Raw genomic sequence first — 25,787 nt, 5'->3', positions numbered from 1 at the left:
AACATTATCTTGGTTTTTCCGTGGTCCAGAGATCAGTTCTAATGGGAAATCTGCTACAAGGATGTTCTGAAGGAACATCAAACCTGTTCTAGGCCCCAGATTGTACCTTCCTTAAGAGAAAGTAAATCCCAAACAACTTCTCTGGATGGTGAATTTAGAGCTATATTTTTAAAAAAAAAATACTTTGGGCCAGATTGTGATACTCTCCATCACGCTGACTAGTCCCAAGAGTCTAACTGCAGTGAAGGGGTCTGCTTATAGAGTAAGGTGGTACTTTTTCCTGTTGGATATCAGAGCCTGGCCCTTTTTGAATGTCTTTGAGTCTAAAAGTTACAGTGGCCCTTCAATGAGGGGCATGCAAAAGTCATGAATTTAAATGTTCCATTTGCACATGAAAATGAGGATTTGGGTGAGCAAACCAGTAACAAATGTTGTACTTAACTATGTACCCAATCTGGACATGAAAACAGGGGCACTTGAATGTGTCCTACTTGCAGGGTCACAGGCACAAATACTCCTGCAGACTACTTACACCCCAAAATATACCTTCTTCAATGAAAATAAGAAAATTCTGCCCAAATAGGTAGGCAATAATAGCCCAAAACAGTAGGAGTGGAACCCTGGCTGCTTTAAAGAAACATGGCAAAACTTCCAGGATTTCGTCCTACATTTTATGCTAGAGAGCATAATAATTATCTGAAATACGAATGTTAACTAATCAATTTTTTTTCCTTTTGTTGCACCTTCATGTAATCAGTGATCAATGCCTGTTACATACTTTCTACAAATTGGGAATAACTTTTAACATTTTCATCACTTTTTTAAAATAAGGTCATTTAGTGCCAAATTCTGATACCCTTACTCAGACTGAATAGTACCTAGCTCAATGAGTAGTCCTATTGGAGTGAATAGGTTATTTGTGGAATAAGATGCTATTTAACATGAGTAAAGGGATCTGAAGTATCTGAATGGCCCCTAAAAAGCAAATAATCTTTGTCCTTCTACTCACACAATAATAGGGATATTTACATTGTTATAATAATTGAAAACTTTAATTTTATTACTACTTTTATCATTCTGTGAAAATATAAAGATCATCCAGGAAACACAAAGTAGTTTTAAATAGTAGGCAAACATTCCTCTTTTTAGTTCATTTCATCTTTTACATTAGTAATTGGATATTTGTGTATGCTGCCTGGTTAAAACCATTAACCAAAAACTTTAACAGAACATTAGTTTAATTCTTTACAAATGTTACTATGGAGTCAGATAGCACTGATTGTTCCCAGCAAATTCTCAATTTAGGTAAAACAGACCCACTTTGCGTTAGGAAAAAGATAAGTATTGTCAATACATGGTTAACATGGGGAAATACTGCAAATAAATAAATCTATGAATGCTTACTCTGTTTTTTTGTTTGGTTTTTTTTTTTAAATGAATTCATTTTGGCCAAACTCATGTTGTGTGGCTTTTCTTGTCCCTCTTCCTCCCACCCTCTTACTTCCTGCCCAGTCAACCAGTCTGGCATTAATACCATGAATGTTTGAAGAAAGTGAATTTCAAAGATAAATACACAAACATTTGTGGAAGCATTTATGTGCTCATCTGACTGAGGAACAGGATCAATAGCATATGTCTTAACTGACCAGGCACTCTTAAGCAACTGCTTACATTTTAAATATTAGTATCGATCACTCTGAGTACCTTTCCCACACCTGAAGAAGAGCTCTGTGTAGCTCAAAAGCTTCTCTCTTTCATCAACAGAAGTTGGTCCAATAAAAGATATTACCTCACCCACCTTGTCTCTCTGTCTTGGGACCATACTACACCTCAACAACTCTGAAAGTATCTGTTATTGGCAGTCAACTGTTTGTGATCAATCCTTAAGGAAAGAAATACAATATAAAAACAGAAACCCCCAAACCAAAAATATTACCTTCACTTCATTTATTTGAATTTAAATGTGATTTCTTCACAGATATTAAGTGAATACTAACCTCAGCTAGATAAACTAAAACCCACAAGTCAGTGGCTCACAGATATTGGCGGTGGCTAGATGAAGCCAGGGAAAAAAAATCAAAGCCTTGTGCTTTTGCAGTTTTGACATGAAACGTTTAAACTTGTCACTTTGAAGCAACTTTCAATTGTTTAAATGAAATTGAACATTCGTTTGAAATGAACAACAACAAAAAGCAAAGCTCAAACTGAAAAGCTTAATTTTGGGTCAAACCAAATGTTTTATTTGATCCCAAACATTTCCCCCCCCTCTATTTCTTCCCCCAGCATTGCCAGCAAGCTGAGAGAGCAGTTATTTGCACCGCTGGAGCAAGGGCCTCTAGCCGCTCCCCCACCCCCAATACCCATAAATAACACCAGTCTGTTAGCTCAGTGGCTGAGGTCTGGTGAAGATGGAGTTTGGGTTGGAAGGTGACATGCCAGTCCCAGGGAGCGGGATTTTGCTGTATTTAAAGGAGGCATTTAGCATCTCCCTTCTAAAACAAACGCGCCCTCATTCCCCCTTGAACAGAGCTGGCAAGGCCCTGACAGCTGCCCAGGGGGCGCTCGGAAGTGGGGTGGCACAGGGTTAAGGATGAGGTGCTTGTCTCCTGTCAGCCGGGCCGCGCACAGCCGAGGGGCCAGTCTGCCCGCCGCGGGGCTGGAGCCGTCCGGGGCAGGGCTGGGTGTGGCCCGAGCGGGGGCAGCCCGGGGACGCGGCTGGGTCCGAGCCTGAGGCGCACGGAGGCAGGGTTCGAAGGAGAGGCAGCAGCCCGCCCAGACGCCACGGGCAAGGGGACGCTGGCTGGGAGCAGCGTGCGCGCGGGGTCCCCGCAGCGGGCCCGGGCCCGGGCTCCGGGGGGGGTTCACGGCCCGGGTCACAGGCGAGCCGCAGCCGCTGAGCGCCACGTGATGCTCGCTCCAGCGCTTGGCCGGCCGCCGCTTCCGACAGCCCCGGCAGTGGGAGCTGCGGCGGCCGCTGCCCAGGTGGGGAGGAGAGGGCAGCCGCCGCCTGGCCCCGCGGGCCGCCTCCCTGCTCCTCCTCCGGGCGGCTGGACCCACGCCCCGCTGCGGAGCGTGCACTGAAGGCGCTTTGCCAGCTCGCTCCGCCCGGCAGCAGGCGGGGGGCTGGACGAGGCGTCCCAGGGAGAGATGGTCCCCGCAGGGCGACACGCGTGGAGAGTCCGGGCGGAGGAAGGGGCCGCCACAGCGGGCTGAGGCGCCCGCCCCCCAAAAGTCCTGAGCTCGCCGCGAGCCCGGCTGAGTGCACTCGGAAAGGTACGTGCTGGCCCCCGCGCCGGGACCGGGCTTGCTGCCCGCCCTGCAACGCGTTCAGCTCCTGGCGGCGGCCGCTGGGGGAGGGGGAGAGCGAGAGCCCCCCAAGGCAGCCGTGTCGTGGGGAGCCCGGTCGTTTGACGTAGGGTCTGCAGGGTGCTTCCCAGCCTGGGACGCGTCCCCTCCGCTGGACGGGAGCCAGGCGGGGGGGAAGCCCCCGCCGACGTATTCATGAAAGCAAGCTTGCTGCTGCTTCCTCCCGGGAGGATCAGCCTGGTCAGTGAAGCCAGGATTTAGGACCCACTTAACTCCTCCATATTAAAACAGAACAAATCCCCCTGCGAGTCCCGCTTTCTGAGAGGGGTGACTTTTGTCCAGCTGTAGGACAGGTGTCGGGCACGAACTATGCAGGTGATTGAATACTTCATGACGGACGGGACTCGTGAGAAGTGCAGCGAAGGGTCTGCCTTCTAGTTAACTCTGCAGCTCTCTCCGAGAAGTCGGCAGCCCCGTCCCTGTGGGGAAAGGGGGTCCGGGAGTTGGACACAGCCCTTTCAGCCAGGTGGTAGCGTGCCCAGCCTGCGACTGAAGCCAGCCTTGGGCTTGCTTAAAAATTCTAAGAACTATGATTACAAAAGAGTTGGAAAGTAATATTGTGCACTCTTTAGCCTGAAAATACCCTGGAAATAAAGCCAAGGTTGAACCCTGAGTTTACAATAGATACAGGATAATTTATGGGTAACGGGTAAGGGTGGCTCTTGTTTATGGACAGGGTAGCTTGTATGTCTCTTTTTGGCACTACTGGAATATGTGTATATTCGTAGGAGTTGGAGCTAGGGATGCTGCTGCACCCCCGGCTTGAAGAGATTTCCATTGTATACAGTGTTTACAGTTTGGTTTAATTGCTCTCAGCATCCCCACTATAAAAATTGTTGCAGCACCCGGGTGTATAGTCTTAAAAACAATAATGATATATCATCAGTAGTATGTGATGGCTCTCCCCCAAATGGCTTTCAGCCCCAGTTGTCCTAGCAGCTAATTAATGAAATGATGTAAGAGGAAAACTGAACTGTGTTTTTATTTCTTTCACCAAATGTGAATGCAGCTTGCCTTGTTTTATCTTAATAAAGCAATGAAAAGTGCAGCTTGGTTTTTGTGGAACAAAGACATTCTGCATTGCATCTTCTTGACCAGCTTGCTATAGACTTTCTTTCATACTTTCTTAAAAGTTGGAGTGTGTAAAATATTAACAAAACAGTCAGAGTCCACTTTGCTATTGAGTTTAATTCCACAAGGAACCAGACATTTGCCAAGTAAGTAATGTGTTGAGTTCTCCTGGAATTAGTCCCAGCAACAGACGTTAGCCAAAGAGATACATTTGAAGTCTGAAGTTGGCGCATATATATATATATATATAGTGACAAAGTTCCTCCTCCTACCCTTGGTAGGTCTTGCACTTTTTGGTGGATTTGCTTGCCTTAGAGCTTCATGGCAGCCCTTAGTGTGGCTGTTTTCATGAACCCACAGTCCAGGTCAACTCCTCCTGTGTCTGACCAGGAGTTGGGAAGTTTGGGGGGAACCCGGGCTGACCCTTTACTCCCGGGTTCCAGCCCAGGGCCCTGTGGAATGCAGCTGTCTAGAGTGCCTCCTGGAACAGCTGTGCGACAGCGACAACTCCCTGGGCTACTTCCCCATGGCCTCCTCCCAACACCTTCTTTATCCTCACCAGAGGACCTTCCTCCTGGTGTCTGATAATGCTTGTACTCCTCAGTCCTCCAATAGTATGCGTTCTCACTCTCAGCGCCTAGTGCCTCTTGCTCCCAGCTCCTCACACACACACACCACAAACTGAAGTGAGCTCCTTTTTAAACCCAGGTGTCCTGATTAGCCTGTCTTAATTGATTCTAGCAGTTTCTTGATTGCCTGCAGGTGTTCTAATCAGCCTGTCTGTCTTGTCTCCAGAAGGTTCCTGATTGTTCTGGAACCTTGCCTGTTACCTTACCCAGGGAAAAGGGACCTACTTAATCTGGGGCTAATATAGCTGCCTTCTATTACTCTCCTGTAGCCATCTGGCCTGACCCTGTCATAATATATATAATATATAGGCTTAAAAATACAAATCTATGAATAGATCCCATGATCTGATTTATTTTATTTTCTATTTACAATCTATTAGCCTATACTTTTGCCTTAGATTGTTACTTAGAAAAAAAATAAAAAATAATGTGTTGCTAATATTGTAAAAACGACAGCCAATAAAATGACAGTTTTGAAATAATTTCAAAAGGGTATAAGTAGGACTTTGGAAATGAAAGTGAATAGGTCTGCATATTTACTTTTTTTGTTTGCAGTGTTGTAGCTGTGTTGGTCCCAAGATACGAGAGAGGCAAGGTGGAGGAAGTAATTAATATCTTTTATTGAACCAGCTTCGGTTGGTGGAAGATAAAGATACACGTTTTTTGAGCTTCACAGAGCTCTTCTTCAGGTCTTGAAAAAGTAACCAGAGTGTCACCAGCTAAATACAAGATGGGACAGATTGTTAAACATAAAGGGATAACACATGTTGCAGGAAACCACTTAAAATGAAGTGCGCAATTAACACCTCTGCAGTCATAGGAAAAAGGAGGATTAGTATGTTAAAAACTGTTGTAATGAGCCATAGAATCAGTGCCTCTACTGAGACCTTGATTTTTAGTATCTAGCAGAGTTACGAATTTAAGTTCCTGTGTTGGTCTTTTGAAGGCATTGTGCTGATTTCCTTTGAGGACGAGGGCTAATAGGTCAGATATGGAGTGATTTGCACCGTGAAAAGTGTCCACTGACGGGTGAGAGGGTGTTTTGACTTTTATCATGTTTCTGTGTGAGTTCATTCAAGAGCGCAGTGATTTGTCTGGTTTCTCCTATATACTCTTGTTGTTGCAGTATTTGATGCACTGGATTAGGTGGTACACCTGTTGTGGGACCCAGAGATTTTGCAAGGTGTTAGTGTGTGTGTGTGGGGAAGGGGGTAGTATTGATCATTGTAGCAGAAGAGATGTGTCCGCAGGGTTTGCATCTGTTGTTCTGGCAAGGTCTGGTGTCCCTATGAGTTCATGTGCCCTGGTCTGTGGGGAGCATGCTTCTGATGATGAGCTTGGGGGGTTGTTTGCAGGCCAGAAGAGGAGGTTTGGAAAAAATTCAGGATAAGGCCCCCATCAAATATGGATTGCAATTGTTCGATCAGACCCTGTATGGGTTCCAGTGTGGGGTGGTAGGTGACAAGTAGGGGACTGTGATTAGTGGAGGGGTTCTTTTTCTGTATTTCTCTCAGGGCACTTGGATGGCCTGTTCCATGATGTTTTTTTGGCTAACTCTGGACTGCATCATGTGGGGCTTGCACATTACAAAAAAAAGGGTCAGCATCTGTACAGAAAGACCTTTCTTATATAAAAAATAGACTGTGATTATTTATAAACAAAAATACAAGAATATTTCTTTAGAAATACTGTAGCTTGGTCAGAAGTTACGCTGCTGGGAGTTAGTATAAATGTGCCCTGGTTTTTTACATTTGTCAAAAATGCCTAAAGTTGTACATCTAAATGATTAATTTAGGCATCTCCATCAAGGTGACTTGATTTTTCAGTAGTGAATATCCACATCTCCCAGAAAGTCAATGGGAGTTATGCTTGCTCAGCGTCTTAGAACAATCAGGCCACCTTTACTATCGTGCCTAAATTCATATTTAGACTCTTAATTGTAGGCACCCAAATTAGAAAATGTTTGTTCTTTATTATAGAGCTGTGCTGTTCCTCACCTGCTTTTTAGAGGTAACTGACTGCTAGGCCTGGTCTACACTAGGGGAGGGGATCGATCTAAGTTACGCAACTTCAGCTACGTGAATAATGTAGCTGAAGTTGACGTACTTAGATCTACTTACCGTGGTGTCTTCACTACGGTAGGTTGACTGCTGAAGTTCCCCCATTGATTCCGTCTATGCTTCTCGTTTCGGTGGAGTACCGGAGTCGACGGGAGAGTGCTCGGCGGTCGATTTATCGTGTCTTCACTAGACACGATAAATCGACCCCTGCTGGATCGATCGGTCCGGAGGTAAGCGTAGACATGCCCTTAGTTTGGGTTATAGGGAAGAGGAATGGAGGTAGTGCAGCTCTTTTAAGATATACACATTCAGTGCTGTTTGCTTATGTTAATCAGGCACTGAAGACATTTCTTAAAGAAGTTGTAACCTAAAAGTGACCTGTCAAATCAATTACCTGATCCATGGACCTCTTTCTCCCTTAGTATTGATGGGAAAAGTAGGAAAGGACCCATATGTAGTTTAGAGATATACAATTAAAAATATCTGTAAGTATTCCAGTGAGAACTACAACTTATCACTGTGGATTTTTTTTTTAAACCTGTTTCTGCATTAGATAGTACGTCAGTCTTCCACGAAGACAGTTAGCATCTGTGGCATAAGGCCACAGACTCTTTTCCCCCACCCGGTTCATGTTTAATGTCCACGTCACCAGAAAACAAGTCTCAATGAACATGCAGTAGACCGTTAGTTAATCTGTGAATCACTGACACTATAGGAGCCATTAGGGTCCATAATGACAAAACAGTACTTACCATGAAATTTAATCCACTAATTACTGGCAAACAAGTTATAAATAGCATTTATAATGAAAACACTGAAAAACCCTTAACTACCACGTGCAGCTATACAGGAAAGCTTCAAATGTCAAATATTTACAGCAGCTCTGCATAGAGGGACTAAAGTGAACGCATTCAATAGTGCAGAATTGAGTGCCGAAGGAAACATTTTGTGCCTACAAAGAACAACAGTTACAATTTTTTCTAGTAGTACTTTAAAATAGCCAATATTTGGGAAACCTCGGTCACTTCAGTGAATTTGCATCGTGAGCCTATGTAAACTATAGATTATAGAGAATATATTTAAGGCAGAGTAGGAAATGCAAAAATTCTTTTATCAAATTTTGGCCTGGATTCCAAGGAGTGGAATGTTAAATGAGAGTTATGTGACAGCACTTTAGATGTTTAGGAAATGAGCCGGTGATCTCAGTCTAGTTCCTAATAAATAGGTGGCCTCAGAGAACCCATTACCATGTTTAAGACTAGTCGGAGCTCTTGTTGGCAGTCTTGGAAGAGAGGCTAATTAAAGGGCTACCTAGCCTTCATGTTCATTCAATAGTTTCTTGAGGTTCAGAACTGAGGCACTTTGGTGAGGTGATGTGGGGATACTTGCTCTGTTGCTGACTATATAGTACCTAGTGTATGGAGAAATGAAGGACCTTGGTCTTTATGATTAAAATTTTGGCATAATACATAAGAAAAACTTTCACTAAAAATCAGTTTCACCTCTAGTTTCCAAAGTATTTCATTTACTTAGAACGTTCTATACAAAAATGAACAAATCTAATAAAAATCCAGTGGTCTGATTTTCAGAGGTGCTGCCTGAGGACCCGCAGGTCTTGCTGAAGTCAACGGGAGCTGCACATACTCGGTGCCTTTGAAAATCAAGCCTGCTGCCTATATGCATAAGCATTATTTCTAGGATGTTCTGTGTGGGTTGTTTTTTTTTTGTTTTTAAGTCTATTTAATATTTAAAAACAGCTGTGATAGTTTTTTATTTTTGAAGGCAGGGGCTGTGTGTGTGCTCACAATATTATGTTCCCATTTCCCATTAATTAGCAGCTGTTAGATTTTTTTTTTTTGTAAGCAAATGAAAGAAAACTGAGAAAATTGAAACATGATCTTCAGGTAATTACGTTTCTGTGGGATCCATCCTCTGAGATTCTTGGGTCTTCTGAGCCCAGCTTGGTCAATCTTTAGCCAGTTTAAATAAACCACTAGCAAAATAAGGCCCGGATCCTGAAGCTCTAACTCGCATGTTTGGGTGAATCCCTGGCCCCGTTGAAGTCAATGGAAGTTTTACCGTTGACTTCAGCAGGGCCAGGATGTCACCCTTTGTCTTTGGATGGGTAAAAGTTGCAAAATAGGCCTTAAACTCCTAACCAGTCGGTCAAATTAACAATAACAGCTTAAGTGACTCAACACTATTTGTCACTTAATATTCTGACTGGCTGGACCTTTTTGATATCACACCCCTTATTTTTAAATTGCATGTTTAATGTATAAAGAAAGTACATGTTTGCGTTACCAAGGCAGCTGGGGGACGGGAGAGAGAGAATCTAGAAGAAAAGTTAAAAGTTTTCAACTCACTTCATCTGCAAATTACCAAAGGCCCTGTAGGCAGGAGGGTATAAACCACCAGCTGTTTCCAACTGCATTTCTGCTATAAAACTGGGTCTGGGTCTGGGTCTGGAATCCTTTCCCCTTCTAGTCATCCCAGTGCATTGTGCAATAAAGGCCACCTTTGTAATTGCCTGTCTTAAGTTTCATCAGCCTCCCCCTTTCCATTCTCTTGTTTGTCATACTTGTCTCTAATCAAGGCAGGGGCTTTCACTTATGATTTGTTTTCACAGTGTGTAGGATGGTGGAGCCCTGACCCTATAGTGCTAGATGCTATTGCAATTAAAAAAAACACCACTATTTGTGCATTGGGGTAGAATAGCTCGACACCTGCCCAGGATGTTAAGCTACAGGGACAGGCTACAGGAGACTTGTCTCCTTCCATTGCCATCACAACCAGCGCAGAAAGATAGCCAGCCTTCTTGTATTATCTCTTCCTGCACTGCATATGTGTGCATACACTTACCTTAAGTGCTGTTACTGCATCTTGATAGATGGTGCTTGGATGGTAGCCCCTGGGTGATGTTAGGTTTGTAAACATTTTCTAAGCCCAGAATCTGATCTTAGAAAAGTTGATTATTCTGCCCATTTTTCTACTCTGGCAAGCCACAGAACATTGCACTTTATAAAGCCTGAGTACCAACTAATTTATTTGGACAGAGGCCAAGGCTGGAAAATTTCAGCTTGAAAAGTGACTGAAAAACAGGTGGCTAGAATAGAAATGCTTATACCACCTTTGTGATAATAGTCAGTAGTGTTCCTGCAGTATCTGGTGCAGCTTTGTCTCTTGGAGATCATGACTTGTAGATCTGTCATTGCCATAGTGGTTTGACTTCCCCCTGCTCCTTCCCACCAACTAATTGTAGTTAGAATTATGTAAGAGACAATAAAAGATCCAGCTTCAAGTGTGTGGCATTAAAAATTACTCTTCATTTCCAAGTAAGGAAGTAACAAACCTGCTTATTTCAGAGTGCTTATATTTTGCTCCCTATTTTCTGTAACTGTTGTTAGAATATTTGCATTTTCCCCCTTAACTCTTTTTAGTTGTCTTCATTTTTTTAAAAAAAGTAATTGTTCACACTGGGGGGTGGGGGGAGTCACTAAACTCGGGGCCCAATCTAACACAACAGGAGCAGCAGCTGCTATCTTACCCTAAGCGTGCCCCTCTGTGGAATCCCACAGGGCTCAGTTCTGTCATCCTTTTTTGCCCAGCTCTTATATCAGAGCTCTGGAGAGGTTCAGTGAATCTGCAGATGACCCCTAGCTCTGTGTTTGCTTTACAAATGTGCACAGTACTGTTTCCTGGTTTCTGAATGTTGTTGGAACTAGGATAAAAAGCAGCTGCCCAAACTAAATCCAAGTTAGATGGATGTGATGGTAGTAGGAAAAAGCAAGCACTTTAAGGAACTGACAGGAGCTGTGACTTCATTTTCTATCTAGGACATCTTAGCGGTGGTGATATTAGTGCCTGGTCTCAAAGTCCTGTTTGATTAATCACTGTCTGGTTACCCAGAATGGAAACAGTGACCAGAGATTCCTTTGTCATCTTCCTCGAACCAGACAAGTATGACTTTTTTTCTTGGTTATGGATCTAGTTGTAGGGATCACTGTGAACCTGCTTAGTGTTCTCCTTAGGTTGTACTGTGAAAGCAACATGGAAGCTGCATCTAATACATCAACCTGTGGTCTATGTACTAAGAGGGACAAATGAGAGCACATATTTCACTGATGCTCCATGCTCTACTTCGAAGTAGCACCATAAGAATCTAATGCAAACCAGAGTAGTGGCACTGATTTTTAAGCCCTTTAATGGGATAGGGCCCAGATATCTGTGTGTGTCAGCCTCTTCTCTGTGGCAGCTATTGATGGGAACTCTGTGACTGACAGTCCTCAAGAGGAAACTCTAGGGACTTGGGTCAGGACCTGTTCTCTTGGCTGTGGAATTTCCTACCAGGAGATCAAGATGTGCCAGAGTCAAGATGAGATACTTTTATAGCACAATTGTGATGATACCTATAAAAATGGACAGTAACAATAATTATGTACTTCAGTGCAATATAAGTCTGATTTCCTGATATAACAAACACAGTATGTTTTCTGTGCTTCAGGAGCTGTTTTCTCACGCTGAGAAACAGCTGGCCTACTAACCACAAATTCCTGGTGCATGGTGAAAGAGGAACCCCCCCTTTCCCTTTTGTGATCCAGTTTCCAAAGAAATATATAATTGTATATGTTAGTAGTAGTTATTATATCATGTAAAATATAACCCCCCCCCCATTTCTATCTGTTAGTAATATACCAGCTACAGCTCTTCCTCCAAACATGTCCAGAATTACCATAGACTCTATGGTAATTCTGGACATGTTTGGAGGAAGAGCTGTAGCTGGTATATTACTTCAAGATTTCATGTCCACCTATTAGAGGATGGACTAGTGGAGGGAAAAGTACTGATAGATAAGTATTCTATGTTAATATGACCCTACCTTAACTCTGCAGAACTATAGGGGAAATCCCACATCAGTCCCCAGAGTAAGCCCAGCTCAGCTGTTTATGGTTTGACAGATCAGAACAGCACTACCAACCAGAAGGGAAAATCTTTATCCTAAGTAGAGGCAGTGAAACACTAAATCTAAGAGATCTTGGGCTCTCTTCTTTGATCATTGGGATACAGCCCAAAATGTACCCTGGCCCTAGTAGGAAGAATACTGGTACCACAACCTTAATGAAGGGAGATTATCCTGTTGAAGTGTTCTGAACCTACTGGACTGGAGTCTACTTCTTTTGGGAATTTGATATCGGTGAATCAATTGAAGGAAACTTTTCTCAAGGTCAGTAGATGATCAGATCTGGATGGCTGACAAAGCCAGTGACTCATTTGTATTTATAATTTAGGATTTTGAACTGAGCACTTGTTGATTATACAGGATGTGTGTGTGTTTGTTGTCTCTTAAGTCTGTAACAGGAAGCCAAGCAGTAGTGGGGGCTGCAGATAGTTTTACCGAGAAGCTCCACAGTGAGACCAAAGAAGACAGAAGCTAGCATTAGCAATAATACTGTTTTCTTTATTATAATAAAGTTCTTTGTTCCACAGTGGATTTGATTTAAATCACTAGTCAGGAAGACTCGATTTAATCATGGATTTCTACATAAAAGTGCATTCCTGTTGTTTGTTATAACCTTAATACATACTCTTCACAACTCAGAGATAGATGTAGTTTTCATTTTTAGAAGGTACACGCTATACATTTTTAAAGTGTGTTTTTTTTTAAACTTTTCATATTTAGTTTTACAGCTATATCAGAAAATAAATGATTGTTTTGTTATTTCACTTACCAAAGGTAATTGAAACAGATAGTTCACCTCCCAGTGACTTCATAAATATCTCCAATTCAACAGGTTAATCATTAATATTTGCAGGATTTTCTTGCCATGTTGTATTAGGAGGAGAACATCACCAGACAGACATCTAAATTGTTTTATTTAACTAAAACAACAACATTAAGTATTCTGGATTTTTTTCTTCAACAGCAATAATATTTTAACAAAACAAGTATATGAATTTTTGAATTTTGAATTTAGTTAAACATTCAAGTTTTTTAAAACCTCCCTCTCCCTCCTGGAGCGTGCTAATGCTGCCAAACAGCTGTTTGGCGGTGGCTGGGTGGGAAGCGCTGGGAGGTAGGCAGAGGAGCGGGGACGCGGCACACTCGGGGGGGAGGAGGAGGTGGGGCGGGGGTTATGGGGAGCTTGGCTGCCGATGGGTGCAGATCATCCACTAATTTTTCCCCGTGGGTGCTCCAGCGCCTATGCAGTCAAGTTGTGTGAGTCTTAAACTGAAAACCCAAGACACCTGTTGAACAATCCATATCTATGCAAATGTAGATACCTCGATCATAATTATAAATGTGTTCTGTAATTCGGTTTGAGTAGAATTTATGAGACTGCATGGTAAAAATCCCAAACTACATCTTATATAGGTACTAATCCATTATGTTTTAATTGTAGTATTTAGCTAAGTTCCACTGTTCAGATTACTTCTTTTGTGGATGAAAATGGATTGCAGAAATCATGGTGCTCAAATGTTTGCTGTATTTTGGAAATTATTATCTCATAGTCATTTTAACTGTGGATTCACAATACCTTGAAGAGGAAGAACAGGAAATAAGCCCCACGTGAGTCAGAAAATGCACGAGGACTGAAGAGCGCTTCCTAATTGTAATGGTTAGAGATCGGCTGTTTGAAATTTAATCAGTACTCTAAGCAGTGTTACTTTTCTATTATGATGCTATCTGATCTGTCTTCCTTCCTGTAAAGGAGCAAACATTGATTTAAATAAAGTGCACAATATTTTTTAATTTAAGAATTACACAGACTCCTGGTGTTTTCAGGCAATATATTTTCATAAGTTCAGAAGTTTCAAAGAATACTCATTTAGAAGATGCCAAGATCCATGTAGAATAATAGACATGTACCTCTGAAATGGAAACAATCTCTTCTGTCCATTCTTAATTTATTAAATTTTGGTTGTTTTTTAGATCCACTGTTCAGAACAAGATGTATTCGCATAAACTTTTGACTGTGTTTCTGCACTTGGGTAAGTTGCCTGAGACGATATTGAAACTGTTTAAAATAAAAATAAAAATTCTGTAGCCTTTGATTTGACAAAGTAAAAGCTTGATCCTGCAAGATGCTGAATGCCCTCATTTCTCATGAAAATGTTGGATGCACAGTACCTTACAGACTGGACAATAACTTTCTGATGATAAAAAACCTGCAACTGTAATACAGTAAGTTAATGTAGTTAGTCAAGACAAGCTAGAACAGCTAGCTTAACTAGCATTCATACAGGTTAGAATTTTATGGACAATACCAACAACTGAGGGTAAAATCCTGACTACACTGAAGTCGTAACAAAACTTATATTCACTTTTTACACAAAGTGTTTATTTTATTAGGTATGTTTTTGCGCTAAACCAGTCCCCCTGCTTCATATACAAAATTGTTGTAATGAGTGCTCAATTCATGGTAAATATAATAGTTCAAATATGAGTACTTCAGTTTTCCTTTCTAAAATAGAAGAAATAAACAGAGTAGATTAAATCAGACGTGCATAAATTTTGTCAGACACATTAATGTTGGTATATGCTGTAGAACAGACTTCTCTTGATTTTTGTTTTATCTGTAATTTTTATTTATTTGGCAAAAGTTCCTCTAAATTTCCAAAGATGTTGATGAAAGGTAAAGCAGATATTTTAATCCAGTGCACTAAGTTTCAAAATTGTATCTTTCAGATCTTTGCAGCAATTGGGGGTTTTCTTAGAATTTCTTCATGTCTTTATTCATTCAATATCAAATGGGTCACTACTTGACTTAAGACTTAATTAATATAACCTAAAAATTCTCTGCATTTACAGAAGTATCTTTTAACAGAGCAACTGGAGTGCTCAGGGGACTTGCATTGGGAGACAGAGCCGTTTGTCTTTAGTCACTGTTATGTAGGTTTGTGTGAGCAACAGCTTTCACTGTTGCTACTTGTGCTGTACCTGTTCTGTAAATAAATTCCTATATCAGTGGCAAGTGAATACTTTTAATGCAGCCTACTGATTTATAACAAAATATTATGTGTTTATTAAGGGATATAAAATATATAATCTCATGCTAAATAATATTATTACAATTTTATTGTAGCTTATTCATTTCATTTACATTTCATGAAAAAAATATTGTAATAATGGCAGGCACACTGATCTTATGGGATTTGGTTAGTTTGTCATGTGAGATCCTGCCCTGTGATTTGGCCTTCAAAATTAAGCTATGCATGTATAAAACAAACTGAAATCCCCTTTCAGTGCCAGCTGTAAAATGGGTAGCATATTAGCTATATGTCCTGTCCCCTAGGAGTCATGTCCCTCATTTTGTTTTCACATCATGGATTAGGCACTAATATTCTGTTCAGTCAACTGAGTCTTCTACATGGAGCCAGGAAACCTAATGAAGCTGATGTTTAACAAGGCACAGACCCTGCCTTGTTAAACAAGAGAAAATACCATTGAGGGTTTTGCTGATGAGAAAATGTGTATATCCAAAGAAATTGAATGTCTCAGACACTGAGGTAATAACATGAGTTTACTTTTAATCATCTTAGAAACCTATTTTTCACTTTGCATTGGTTTACTATTCAATTTATGTAAATATTTTAGCAAGCAGATTGTGCCTGTGAAGCAAAAGACACAAATTCTCTCTCTTGTTACTGTGGGATCCATTTGCAAAACATTCAGTAAGAATGAATTTGTATGTAATAAACTGTTTAAAATATTCATATGTTTTTCTAGGCATTACACTAAAACCAAGGACACATACAAATCAATTACATGCATTTCAATAAGTAAAGCTATTTTAATTCAAAGAGGCCTATTTATCATTATCAGAAGTATTATTAGCCCACTTCAAGCTCTGATTTATGAACGGTAGCCATGTAGTGTAACAAGTGTGCTCTTACATTGTATAGGGTTTTATTTTCAAGGCATCTAAGTTTGATAGAAAATACCACCTTTTACTAGATCTCATTTTGTAGAAAATTCTTCTTTTGGGCTTATCTACCTAACTGGCCATGTATTAGTGTAAAACACATTAATTAATTAGTAGGGTTGCCAACTTTCTAATCACACAAAACTGAACACCCCTGCCCTGCCCCTTCCCTGAGGCCCCACCCCTGCCCCACCTCTTCTCTAAGGCCCTGCCCCCTGCTCACTCCACCCTGCCCCCTCTGTCGCTCTCTTTTCATAGAATCATAGAATATCAGGGTTGGAAGGGACCTCAGGAGGTCATCTAGTCCAACCCCCTGCTCAAAGCAGGACCGATCTCCAATTAAATCATCCCAGCCAGAGCTTTGTCAAGCCTGACCTTAAAAACTCCTAAGGAAGGAGATTCCACCACCTCTCTAGGTAACGCATTCCAGTGTTTCACCACCCTCCTAGTGAAAAAGTTTTTCCTAATATCCAACCTAAATCTCCCCCACTGCAACTTGAGACCATTACTCCTTGTTCTGTCATCTGGTACCACTTAGAACAGTCTAGATCCATCCTCTTTGGAACCCCCTTTCAAGTAGTTGAAGGCAGCTATCAAATCCCCCCTCATTCTTCTCTTCCGTAGACTAAACATCCCCAGTTCCCTCAGCCTCTCCTCAAAACTCATGTGTTCCAGTCTCCTAATCATTTTCGTTGCCCTCCGCTGGACTCTTTCCAATTTTTCCACATCCTTCTTGTAGTGTGGGGCCCAAAACTGGACACAGTACTCCAGATGAGGTCTCACCAGTGTCGAATAGAGGGGAGCAATCACGTCCCTTGATCTGCTGGCAATGCCCCTACTTATACATCCCAAAATGCCTTTGACCTTCTTGGCAACAAGGGCACACTGTTGACTCATATCCAGCTTCTCGTCCACTGTAACCCCTAGGTCCTTTTCTGCAGAACTGCTGCCTAGCCGTTCGGTCCCTAGTCTGTAGCGGTGCATTGGATTCTTCCGTCCTAAGTGCAGGACCCCACCCTCACTCACTTTCACTGGGCTGGAGCGGAGAGTTGGGGTGAGGGCTCTGGCTGAGGATGCGGGCTCTGGGTGGGGCCAGAAATGAGGGGTTCAGGGTGCGGGAGGGGCCTCTGGTCTGGGACAGGGGGTTGGGGTGTGAGAAGGGGTGAGGGCTCCGGCTGGGGATAAGGGGTGTGAGATGCAGGAGGAGCTCCGGGCTGGGACAGGGGGTTGCGGTTCAGGAGGGGATCCGGGGTGCGGGCTCAGGGAGGGAGTTTGGGTTCAGGAGGGGGATCAGGGTTGGGGCCAAGGGGTTTGGAGTGTGGGAGGTTGTGTGAGGTGCAGGCTCCGGAAGGGAGGTTGGGTGTGGGAGGGGGCTGAGAACTGGGCCAACGGTTTGGGGTGCAGGCTCTGGGAGTGAGTTAGGGTGTCGGAGGGGGCTCAGAGCTGGGGCTGAAGAGTGCAGGACGGGGCTCAGGGCTGGGGCATGGAGTTGGGGTACGGGAGGGGATGCAGGCTCTGGCTGGGGGTGTGGGCTCTGGGGTGGGGCTGGGGATGAGGGGGTTTGGGATTCAGAAGGGGGTTGGGGTGCAGGGGGGTGGTCTGGGGTGCAGACTCAGGGAGGGAGTTTGGGTGCAGGAGTGGGGATTAGGGCTGGGACCAAGGGGTTCGGAGTGCAGGAGGGGGTGGGAGGTTGGGTGCAGGAGGGGGCTGAGGGCTGGGGCAGTTAGGGTGACCAGCTGTCCCGATTTCATAAGGATAGTCCCGATATTTGGGGCTTTTTCTTATATAGGTGCTTATTACCCCCGACCTCCTGTCCCGATTTTCCACACTCGCTATCTGGTCACCCTAGGGGCAGTGGGTTGGGGTGTGGGCTCTGGGAGGAAGTTGGAGTGCAGGAGAGGATTCTGACCTGGGGCAGGGGGTTGGAGTGCGAGAGGGGGCTTGGGGTGCAGGCTCCAGCCGGGCAGCGCTTACTTCAGGTGGCTTCTGTAAGCGGCTGGCATGTCCAGCTCCTAGGCGGAGGGGCCAGGGGGCTCTGTGCACTGCCCGTGCCCACAGGCACTGCCCCCACAGCTCCCATTGGCTCCCAATGGGAGCTGCAGAGCTGATGCTCGGGGTGGAGGCAGCACACGGAGTCCCTGTGGCTACCCATGTGTCTAGGAGCTGGACATGCCACCACTTCCAGGAGCCGCTCAGAGCCAGGGCAGGCAGGGAGCCTGCTTTAGCCCCGCTGAGCTGCTGACCGGACTTTTAGTGGCCTGGTCAGCAGTGCTGATTGGAGCCACTAGGGTCCCTTTTTGACCGGGTGTTCTGGTTGAAAACCAGATGCCTGGCAACCCTCTTAATTGGGGATTTAACAATTGTAAATAGTATCTTTCTGGTGTAACAACACAAACAAAAGTATTGTAGAAGCATTTAAAAACTACTGCAATGTGCTCTGTAACAATGAACAAAACCTATCAGATGCCTCTGATTGGGTGGGGAGGGAAGAAAAGACGAAGAAAAGATATGTTAAATGACTTGGCCCCATTGAACTCAATGGCAAAACTCCCAATGACTTCAGCGGGACCAAGATTTCACATATTACGAATAGAGCTTTTTATATTGTTGCTGTAAACAATAGGATTGGTTTTGCATGTCTTTAGAAAATGTTACTGTCAAGGCTGAATCCTCACTCTGGCACCTTGAGTGCAGGAAGTGGGGGCCCCACAAGGATTTTAAAAATTAATACTAGCCGTTCCAGGCTTGTAATACACTCCCAACGTTACAGTTTCTCTCTAACCTTGGCTTGGTAAATGCTGCCACCACCCAAATGCAAAAAAACCCTCTTTGAACCCAGGAAGGAGCACTTGGGAATTCCTCACTGTGGGGTACCCTCAAGCCCTTTCACCCACCCTCCAGGGAAGAGCTGAGAAAGAAAACAAAGGAAATTATCTGTGGCTACCAGCTAATCAAACAGGCACAAACCTCTTAGGACACCAAAAATCCAATCCTGTTCTTAAAAAAGGTAATTTTATTAAAAACAAAAAGGAAAAAAATACATCTGGAACTTAGGCTTTTTGCTAGATCTTAAAAGAAACAATTACAAAAATACCTGGCTTAAAACTGTTTACAGCATTGCTGCTTTGTCCCTGCAGCCCAGAGAGACAAAGGGAAAGCTTTTTTCCCATTTTAAAAAGTTCTAACCTTCCCATTGGCTCTTTTGTTCAGGTGCCCACTCCCTTTTCTTTACCTGGGGACTTTTTTAACCCTTTACAGGTAAAGCAAGCTGCCACCAAGAGGGACTTTATAGCTAACTGGCTGGCTGGGTGTCCATAAAAGGGAGCCCCCCACCACTTTCTTTATCACAGTTACAAATAACATTTTTTATGCAATTTCTGTACTCATATATTTTGTCCTCCTCACTAATGGGTATTATATCTTCATATATTATTGTTTAACATCAAGCTTGTGAATATCCCAAAGTTGGGTGTATCCAGGTTGTAAAAATATAGAATATAGTCACAAAATGCGGACCAGGGTTTGGATTTTAAGACCCAAGAGTTTCTGTATGCCCAGATCTGGGGCCAAATTCTCTGCTAAATTGGTGCAGCTCCTTTGACTTCAATCCCTGTTTAATATGTTTGATTCTAATTAACTTACACCAATTTAAGCCAGGAGAGCACTTTTCCCCCTCGAGTTCTTGTATTGGACTATCTCGGGTTTTTTTAAAAAATGCAGTTATTTTGGAAAAAAGAGCAGGGTGACTTCAGTCAAGTATGAGGCATATGGATGAGTTCTGGAAGCCTAACTGAATAAAATAGTCTGTACCAATTCAGAAGAGATTGGCACTTGGAGATTCTTGTCCAATATTTTTAATCACACTTGTTTCTTTAGAACGGCAGCTGCTCTGTTTTCATTGTTCCAAGTAGCATAACTCATTGCCTTCATTATTTCTTTGTATTTCCAGATTTTATTCAAATGGCAGTTGCTCACTGTATGGTACATCAGATTCCAGCATCAAGCTTTATGTTGCCTTGCCTGTCACCGAATGAGACTTCTGTCATTCCTTTGACTGCTGGTGTTGTAGCGAGCAGTCCTGGGTTGCACGGAGAGCATGGAACTGCTGAAACCAACTCTCTGGTACTGGTGGCTGAAGAGAGTTTCCTCTGTTGCCTTTGGAGTGAAACACATACAAATTGTTCTTTGTACACAGCAGGCATGGAAACAAAGAAATTTACTTCCTCAGAAATAAGTAGCTTAGCTCCTCAGCAAACAGGTAGGTTTGTAGTGTAATTGTTTAAAGTGACTCAGTAATGGACATCACGTTTTCGTTGTTTTTCAAATATTTTCCTAATACTAGTATTTGTTTCCATTTGTGCCTGGATTATGCGGGGTACTGTACAAACATAAATGAAGGCAAAATTCCTGTCCTGGAGAGCTTGCCATGTAGAAAGGCAGACTAAAGGTAAGGGAAAGGGGTACAACATGCAAATAAGGAGGTAGAAGTGGTGAATCACCACATCTTGATAATATAAATCCATTTTGTTAGCTATATAGGTAACTATCCTCGGTTGCGCCCTCCCCCTTACCTTTACCACTTATTAGTCAGCTAACTCCTTGTGAGCATCATGGTAGAATTAGGTCAGAGGAATGTTGGAAATTGTAAATAAGGATGTAGACATTTTTAATGGATTTTTAGCTTGAGAGAGCAAATCTTGTCCCCACCTCCATGTCCATGTTATCATCCACAGTGACTTTATCTTGCATCCTGTAATTTGAAATGTAGTTGGTTATTCCTCCTGCCCCGGCACACAATGTACATGGTGGAGAAAAGGATCTTTGTGTGAAATCCTGGTCCTGTTGAAGGCAATGCCAAAAGTCCCATTGTCTTAAGTATGGTCAGGATTTTACCCTGTATTTCTAGCACTGCCTCATATGTCAGGTGGTCTATTCAAGAAGTAATCCAAATAATTGTATTGTTTTCTAATGCTGCATAGAGGTTGTGGTCATGAACTGTCGCATTAAAGATTAAAGAATATCAGAAATTTGACACACCCCATTCGCCTCCTACCCCCTCCACTAAAAATTGTCCCTAGTTACAAGTAAGAAAGTTTATTATTTAAACAAATTTGTGTGATTATAATTTACATTGATTTTATGTCCAGCTCTGTACATTCTCTATAGTAAGAGACTACCAGATCACTAAAACCCAGATTTGTAAAGGTATTTAGATGTTGCTGCATTAGGTGTTGGAGTTAGGAGCCTAAATATTTTTCCAAAGGGATTCAGGCACTTGGGAACCAACAGTCAATGGGATTTTGCCTGCTAAGTGCCTAAAAACCCTTTAGAAAAAGAGATTTAGGCTCCTAAATCAGTTGGGTATTGCAATGCTGAATGCAGCAACACAAAAATATCTTTTAAAAATCTGGGACTAATGCCCCAATCTTGCAAACAGTGGTGATGTACTTACTCACATGAATAGCCCCAAACTCCAAAGGGCTGGTCACGTGAGCAATATAACATACATTCTTAAATGTTTGCCTGGTTGCAGCCCAAATGCAGATGAGAGAGTACCAGATTTTATTTCTTTGAAATTTCTTGTTCCTTTCAGTGCAGCATATGTGCTGGTGCATAAGACTTACTGGTAAATTTTGTTTTATTTCTTTAAATGTCTTTGGTTTCAATGTGGTTCAGAAAATGTTTACCTTTTTAAATTTAGATTTAAGCTGGAACATTCAATGTTGGACTAAAGGAGACCTGGAACTGTTTGTTTGTATCCTGAAATTGTCAAATAAGAAGTCGTACTTGAATGGAGAAGTTAAGATTAATCTTTCATATGTTCTGTAAGTAAAATATATCTGAAGCTTCCCATTTATGATGATATCCTAAAACACCAATAAAGATCCTATGAGTGAGTTGTCTTACAGTAGTATTTGTGATCTGAAACACAGTGATAGCATTAGTCAGTACAAGTGGATAAAATACTATATGCCCATTTGTTCTTAATTCCATACAGTTCTATCAAAATGTGGTCTAAAAATATCAGTCAGGTATATGTTCAGGGCTTGAATGGTTAACACAGGGTGTTTCCTATCCTTTCTGTCCTTTCCTCATATTTATTAAACTGCTTATTTTATTTTAACTAGGTCAAAGGCTTCCTCAATCAATATGCAACCCATAATTTTTTAAGGTTGAATGCTTGATCTTCTGCCTGCTTGTGCTTTTGCCTCTTATCATATTGTCTCTCCTCAAGAAATTTATTCTTCTTTGTCATTTTAATACCATACCTAATATAAAATCTAGAATTTTTGATGCATCTTATAGAGTTAACCACTCTGTAGCGCTCTTACATACACAAAAGAAGTTACCACTGTTCCAAACATGCTTTTGAAGGGTAAAATATGTTCATCACCTAGAGCTTTAGTGTCTCTTTTTAATATGTTTAAACTAAATTTAATAAATCAGTGATTTAAAAGTGAATGTTAGATTACACTTCAAGAGCATGCTGATCTCTATAGGCTACTGCTGGATTGAGTGGCATACATCCCTTATGCACTTTTAAGTTTCTGCATTCCCTTTTCATGTAATATTTTCAGACAGCTAGTACTCATGTAAGGAACCATGCTGGAAGGCCACCTGCTTCTGCTTCAGCTCTGCATAACACCTTGAGGTAGGGGAGTCTCCACTAACAATGATAGAAGAAGGATGGTCTTGTGGCTAATAGACTTGGACTCGGATCTTCTGAGTCCAGTTCCTTTCTCTACCACAGACTTCCTGTGTGATGTTGGGCAAATCCTTTAATCTCTCTGTGCCTCAGTTCCCTGTCTGTAAGATGGGGATAATAGTACTTCCTTCCCGCCCCTTGTTGTTGTATCTGTTTAGATTGTAAGTTCTTTGGTGTAGAGACTGTCTCTTATTACATCCTAGTGGGACACGACTCTTGATTGGGTCTCATATGGATTCTGTATTATAAATAATAAATAATAGATCAAACAGGATTTATAGACAATGGTCCCTGTTTAAAAAGTCAGCGCTGACCCACAGATACCAGTTACCACAGTTATTACTGTTCTGAATGTAGGAAATAAATGGGATAACTGGTAGCAAATGTGGACTTCTAAATGGCAAACATTATAAGATAACCTAAAGCCAAAGTCTTAACAGGCTTCCATTTCTAGCATTCTCTATGCTTTCTGTGTCTGAAGTACCATTACATCTAAAAATAGTTCCCACTTCCATTCTTTTCCAACCAGGGCTCATCACTAAATAGAAAAATCTTAGCTGATGGGGATAGTTGAGTAGATTAGGCATGCCTAGTCCCCAGGTTCAAATCCCAACTGAGCTAAAAAGGCTTACCAAGGCAGATATGTTCAGAACTATACAATTCACTCTGTGCATTTTTCAAATAAGAGCTTAAAAACAGGTTTCAGAGTAACAGCCATGTTAGTCTGTATTCGCAAAAAGAAAAGGAGTACTTGTGGCACCTTAGAGACTAACCAATTTATTTGAAAAATAAACAACTCTAACACCTTGTTAGTGAAAGTGATGAGTTGTATAAGAGGTCGAAAATGAGGTGAGAAGAGCTGCAAAGACATCAAGCCACAGTGGGAGCAGGGAGACACATATTGGAGCACCCCAGAAAAACCAAGAGAGATTCAGAAGGCTTCAAGTGCTTGATGAACTGATTTTTTTGGAGAGGCCAGCGGAATCTGCAGAAGAGACTCTCAAAGGGGCCAAGAAGACCTGACAGACTGTGGGTTATCCTGTAGAGCTTTGAGAGAGGCTCGAAAGATGAGACTTCTGTTTTCTGTTTGTTCCCCTCTTAGTTTTGCAGAGTACAAAAGCATTTTGCATCCTTTTGCAGATCCATCCTGTAGTCCAGGAAAACATGGATTTTCTGATTTTGCAAGGATCTAAAGCAGAAATGGGCAAACTACAGCCCACAGGACACATCGGCCCATGGGACTGTCCTGCCCGGCCCCTGAGCTCCTGGCGAGGGAGGCTCGCCCCCGGCCCCTCCCCCACTGACCCCCCTCCCCCATAGCTATGCTGCCATGCGGGTAGTGCGGCTTGCATCCGCCCACCTCCCAGGCTTTCCAACAACCCTGTCCTGCCGCTCTGAGTAGCATGGTAAGGGGGCAGGGGTAGGGGAGGCAGGAGGTTCCTGGGTGCAGTCCTGGGGGGAGAGGGGGCGGTCGGATGGGGCAGAGGTTCGGGGAGGGGGGTGGTCAGGAGTCAGGGAGCAGGGGAGGTTGGAGAGGGGGTGGGGTGCTGGGGGGGCAGTTAAGGACGGGGATCCCGGGAGGGGGTGGTCAGGGGACAAGAAGTGTGTGTGTGGGGCTGGATGAGTCGGGGGTAGGGGTGTGGATAGGGGTTGGGGCGGTTAGGGGACAAGGAGCAGGGGGGGTTAGATGGGTCAGGAGTTCTGAGGGGGGCAGTCATGGGGCAGGAAGTGGGAGGAGGCAGATAAGGGGCGGGGGCCAGGCTGTTTGGGGAGGCACAGACTTCCTACCTGGCCGTCCATACAATTTTGCACCCTGATGTAGCCCTTGGGTCAAAAAGTTTGCCCACCCCTGATCTGAAGTTTTATTCCAATTTCTAGATGAAGCTCTTCCCTGCCCAGGAAATTTAGCAGTGTATTAACAACTGCCTTGAGCTGCACCATTACCCAAGGTTGAGGTCTCTGTAGGCTTTGCTCTCTTCAGTATCATTTTCTCTGGCACTTCAAAAAATTACTGTAATTGTTACCTTGAAAGAAACTTGTCAGCTTTCTACTCCAGATTCCCTAAATTGATTTACACATCTCCTCCAAATTATCGACTTACTGCTAATGCGGTCATTCTCCTCTCCAAAGACTATCTTTAGTATTTTTGTTATTGTTTTTACCATTATAGAGCAAACTTATTTAACATTCCTCATGTGGTGGTAGTATTTTTTTTCTCCCAGGAGTGAAGGTCAATTATAGTTTTCTTTAGCAAGGCCTGATGTTCCGAAGGAATAGCTGACTTGTTTATTTCATATTTTGGTAAGGGTAGCTTCCCCTGTTGACTCACTGATGCCTTTCACATGCAGGCCAGAATAGTTTGAAAACAGTCCCAGCTTTAAAAGTATGCTTTCATGGCATTTGTTTCTCTCTGGGAGGCCTCAATTCATGAACAAGTGCCAATATTCTCATATTTAGGCCATACACGCAATGAAAATAATGGCCTTGTTTTGTTATAGGCTCCTCAGTGGTTCACATATGGTCTCTGACAGCTCAAGTGTTTCAGCATTTAAAAAAAGGATTTTTGATTCACCCATCCCCAAGTATGATAGGCTTGGTCTGACGTCGTCATGAACAGAAAGTGCTTCATGCTGTCCATTACAGAGCAGGTCTGAAGAATAGAGATCAGTCAAATAGGACTCTGAAAATATACTGCAGAAAAGATACTAGTATCGGGAGGGCTGCCAAGACGGAGATGAAGTCATTGTCAGAGAGCCATCTTACCTTTTATGGCATAACTTCCTTGGAAGGAGAGACCTATTTCATCCTGTAGCTTTCATAAAATCTTAAAAATGGAGGGCTGGAAGTGACCTTGAGAGGTCCTGTAGTCCAGCTACCCTGTGCTGAGACACGACCAAGAAAACCTAGACCAGGGGTGGCCAACCTGAGCCTGAGAAGGAGCCAGAATTTACCAATGTACATTGTCAAAGAGCCACAGTAATACGTCAGCAGCCCCCCATCAGCTCCCCCCCCCCCGCTCCCAGTGCCTCCC

General features: G+C 42.8%; 1 protein-coding gene across 1 annotated transcript in view; it reads left to right on the top strand.

Moving 5' to 3' along the window:
- Nucleotides 1-3,052: 3,052 nt before the first annotated feature.
- Nucleotides 3,053-25,787, top strand: part of LEPR (leptin receptor) — a gene marked incomplete at its 3' end in the record, with an annotated part of 72,577 nt that continues 49,842 nt past the window's right edge. The window contains exons 1-4 of the mRNA XM_084636321.1: nt 3,053-3,273; nt 14,058-14,116; nt 20,000-20,308; nt 21,752-21,875. Of these exons, the coding sequence (XP_084492447.1) occupies nt 14,077-14,116; nt 20,000-20,308; nt 21,752-21,875 (473 nt within the window). The 5' untranslated portion in view covers nt 3,053-3,273; nt 14,058-14,076. The remainder of the gene's footprint in view (nt 3,274-14,057; nt 14,117-19,999; nt 20,309-21,751; nt 21,876-25,787) is intronic.

Source organism: Lepidochelys olivacea (assembly GCF_965140295.1).
Source record: "Lepidochelys olivacea isolate rLepOli2 genome assembly, chromosome: 8".
NCBI classification, from domain to species: Eukaryota; Metazoa; Chordata; order Testudines; family Cheloniidae; genus Lepidochelys; species Lepidochelys olivacea.
This window is presented reverse-complemented; position numbering and strand designations above follow the sequence as displayed.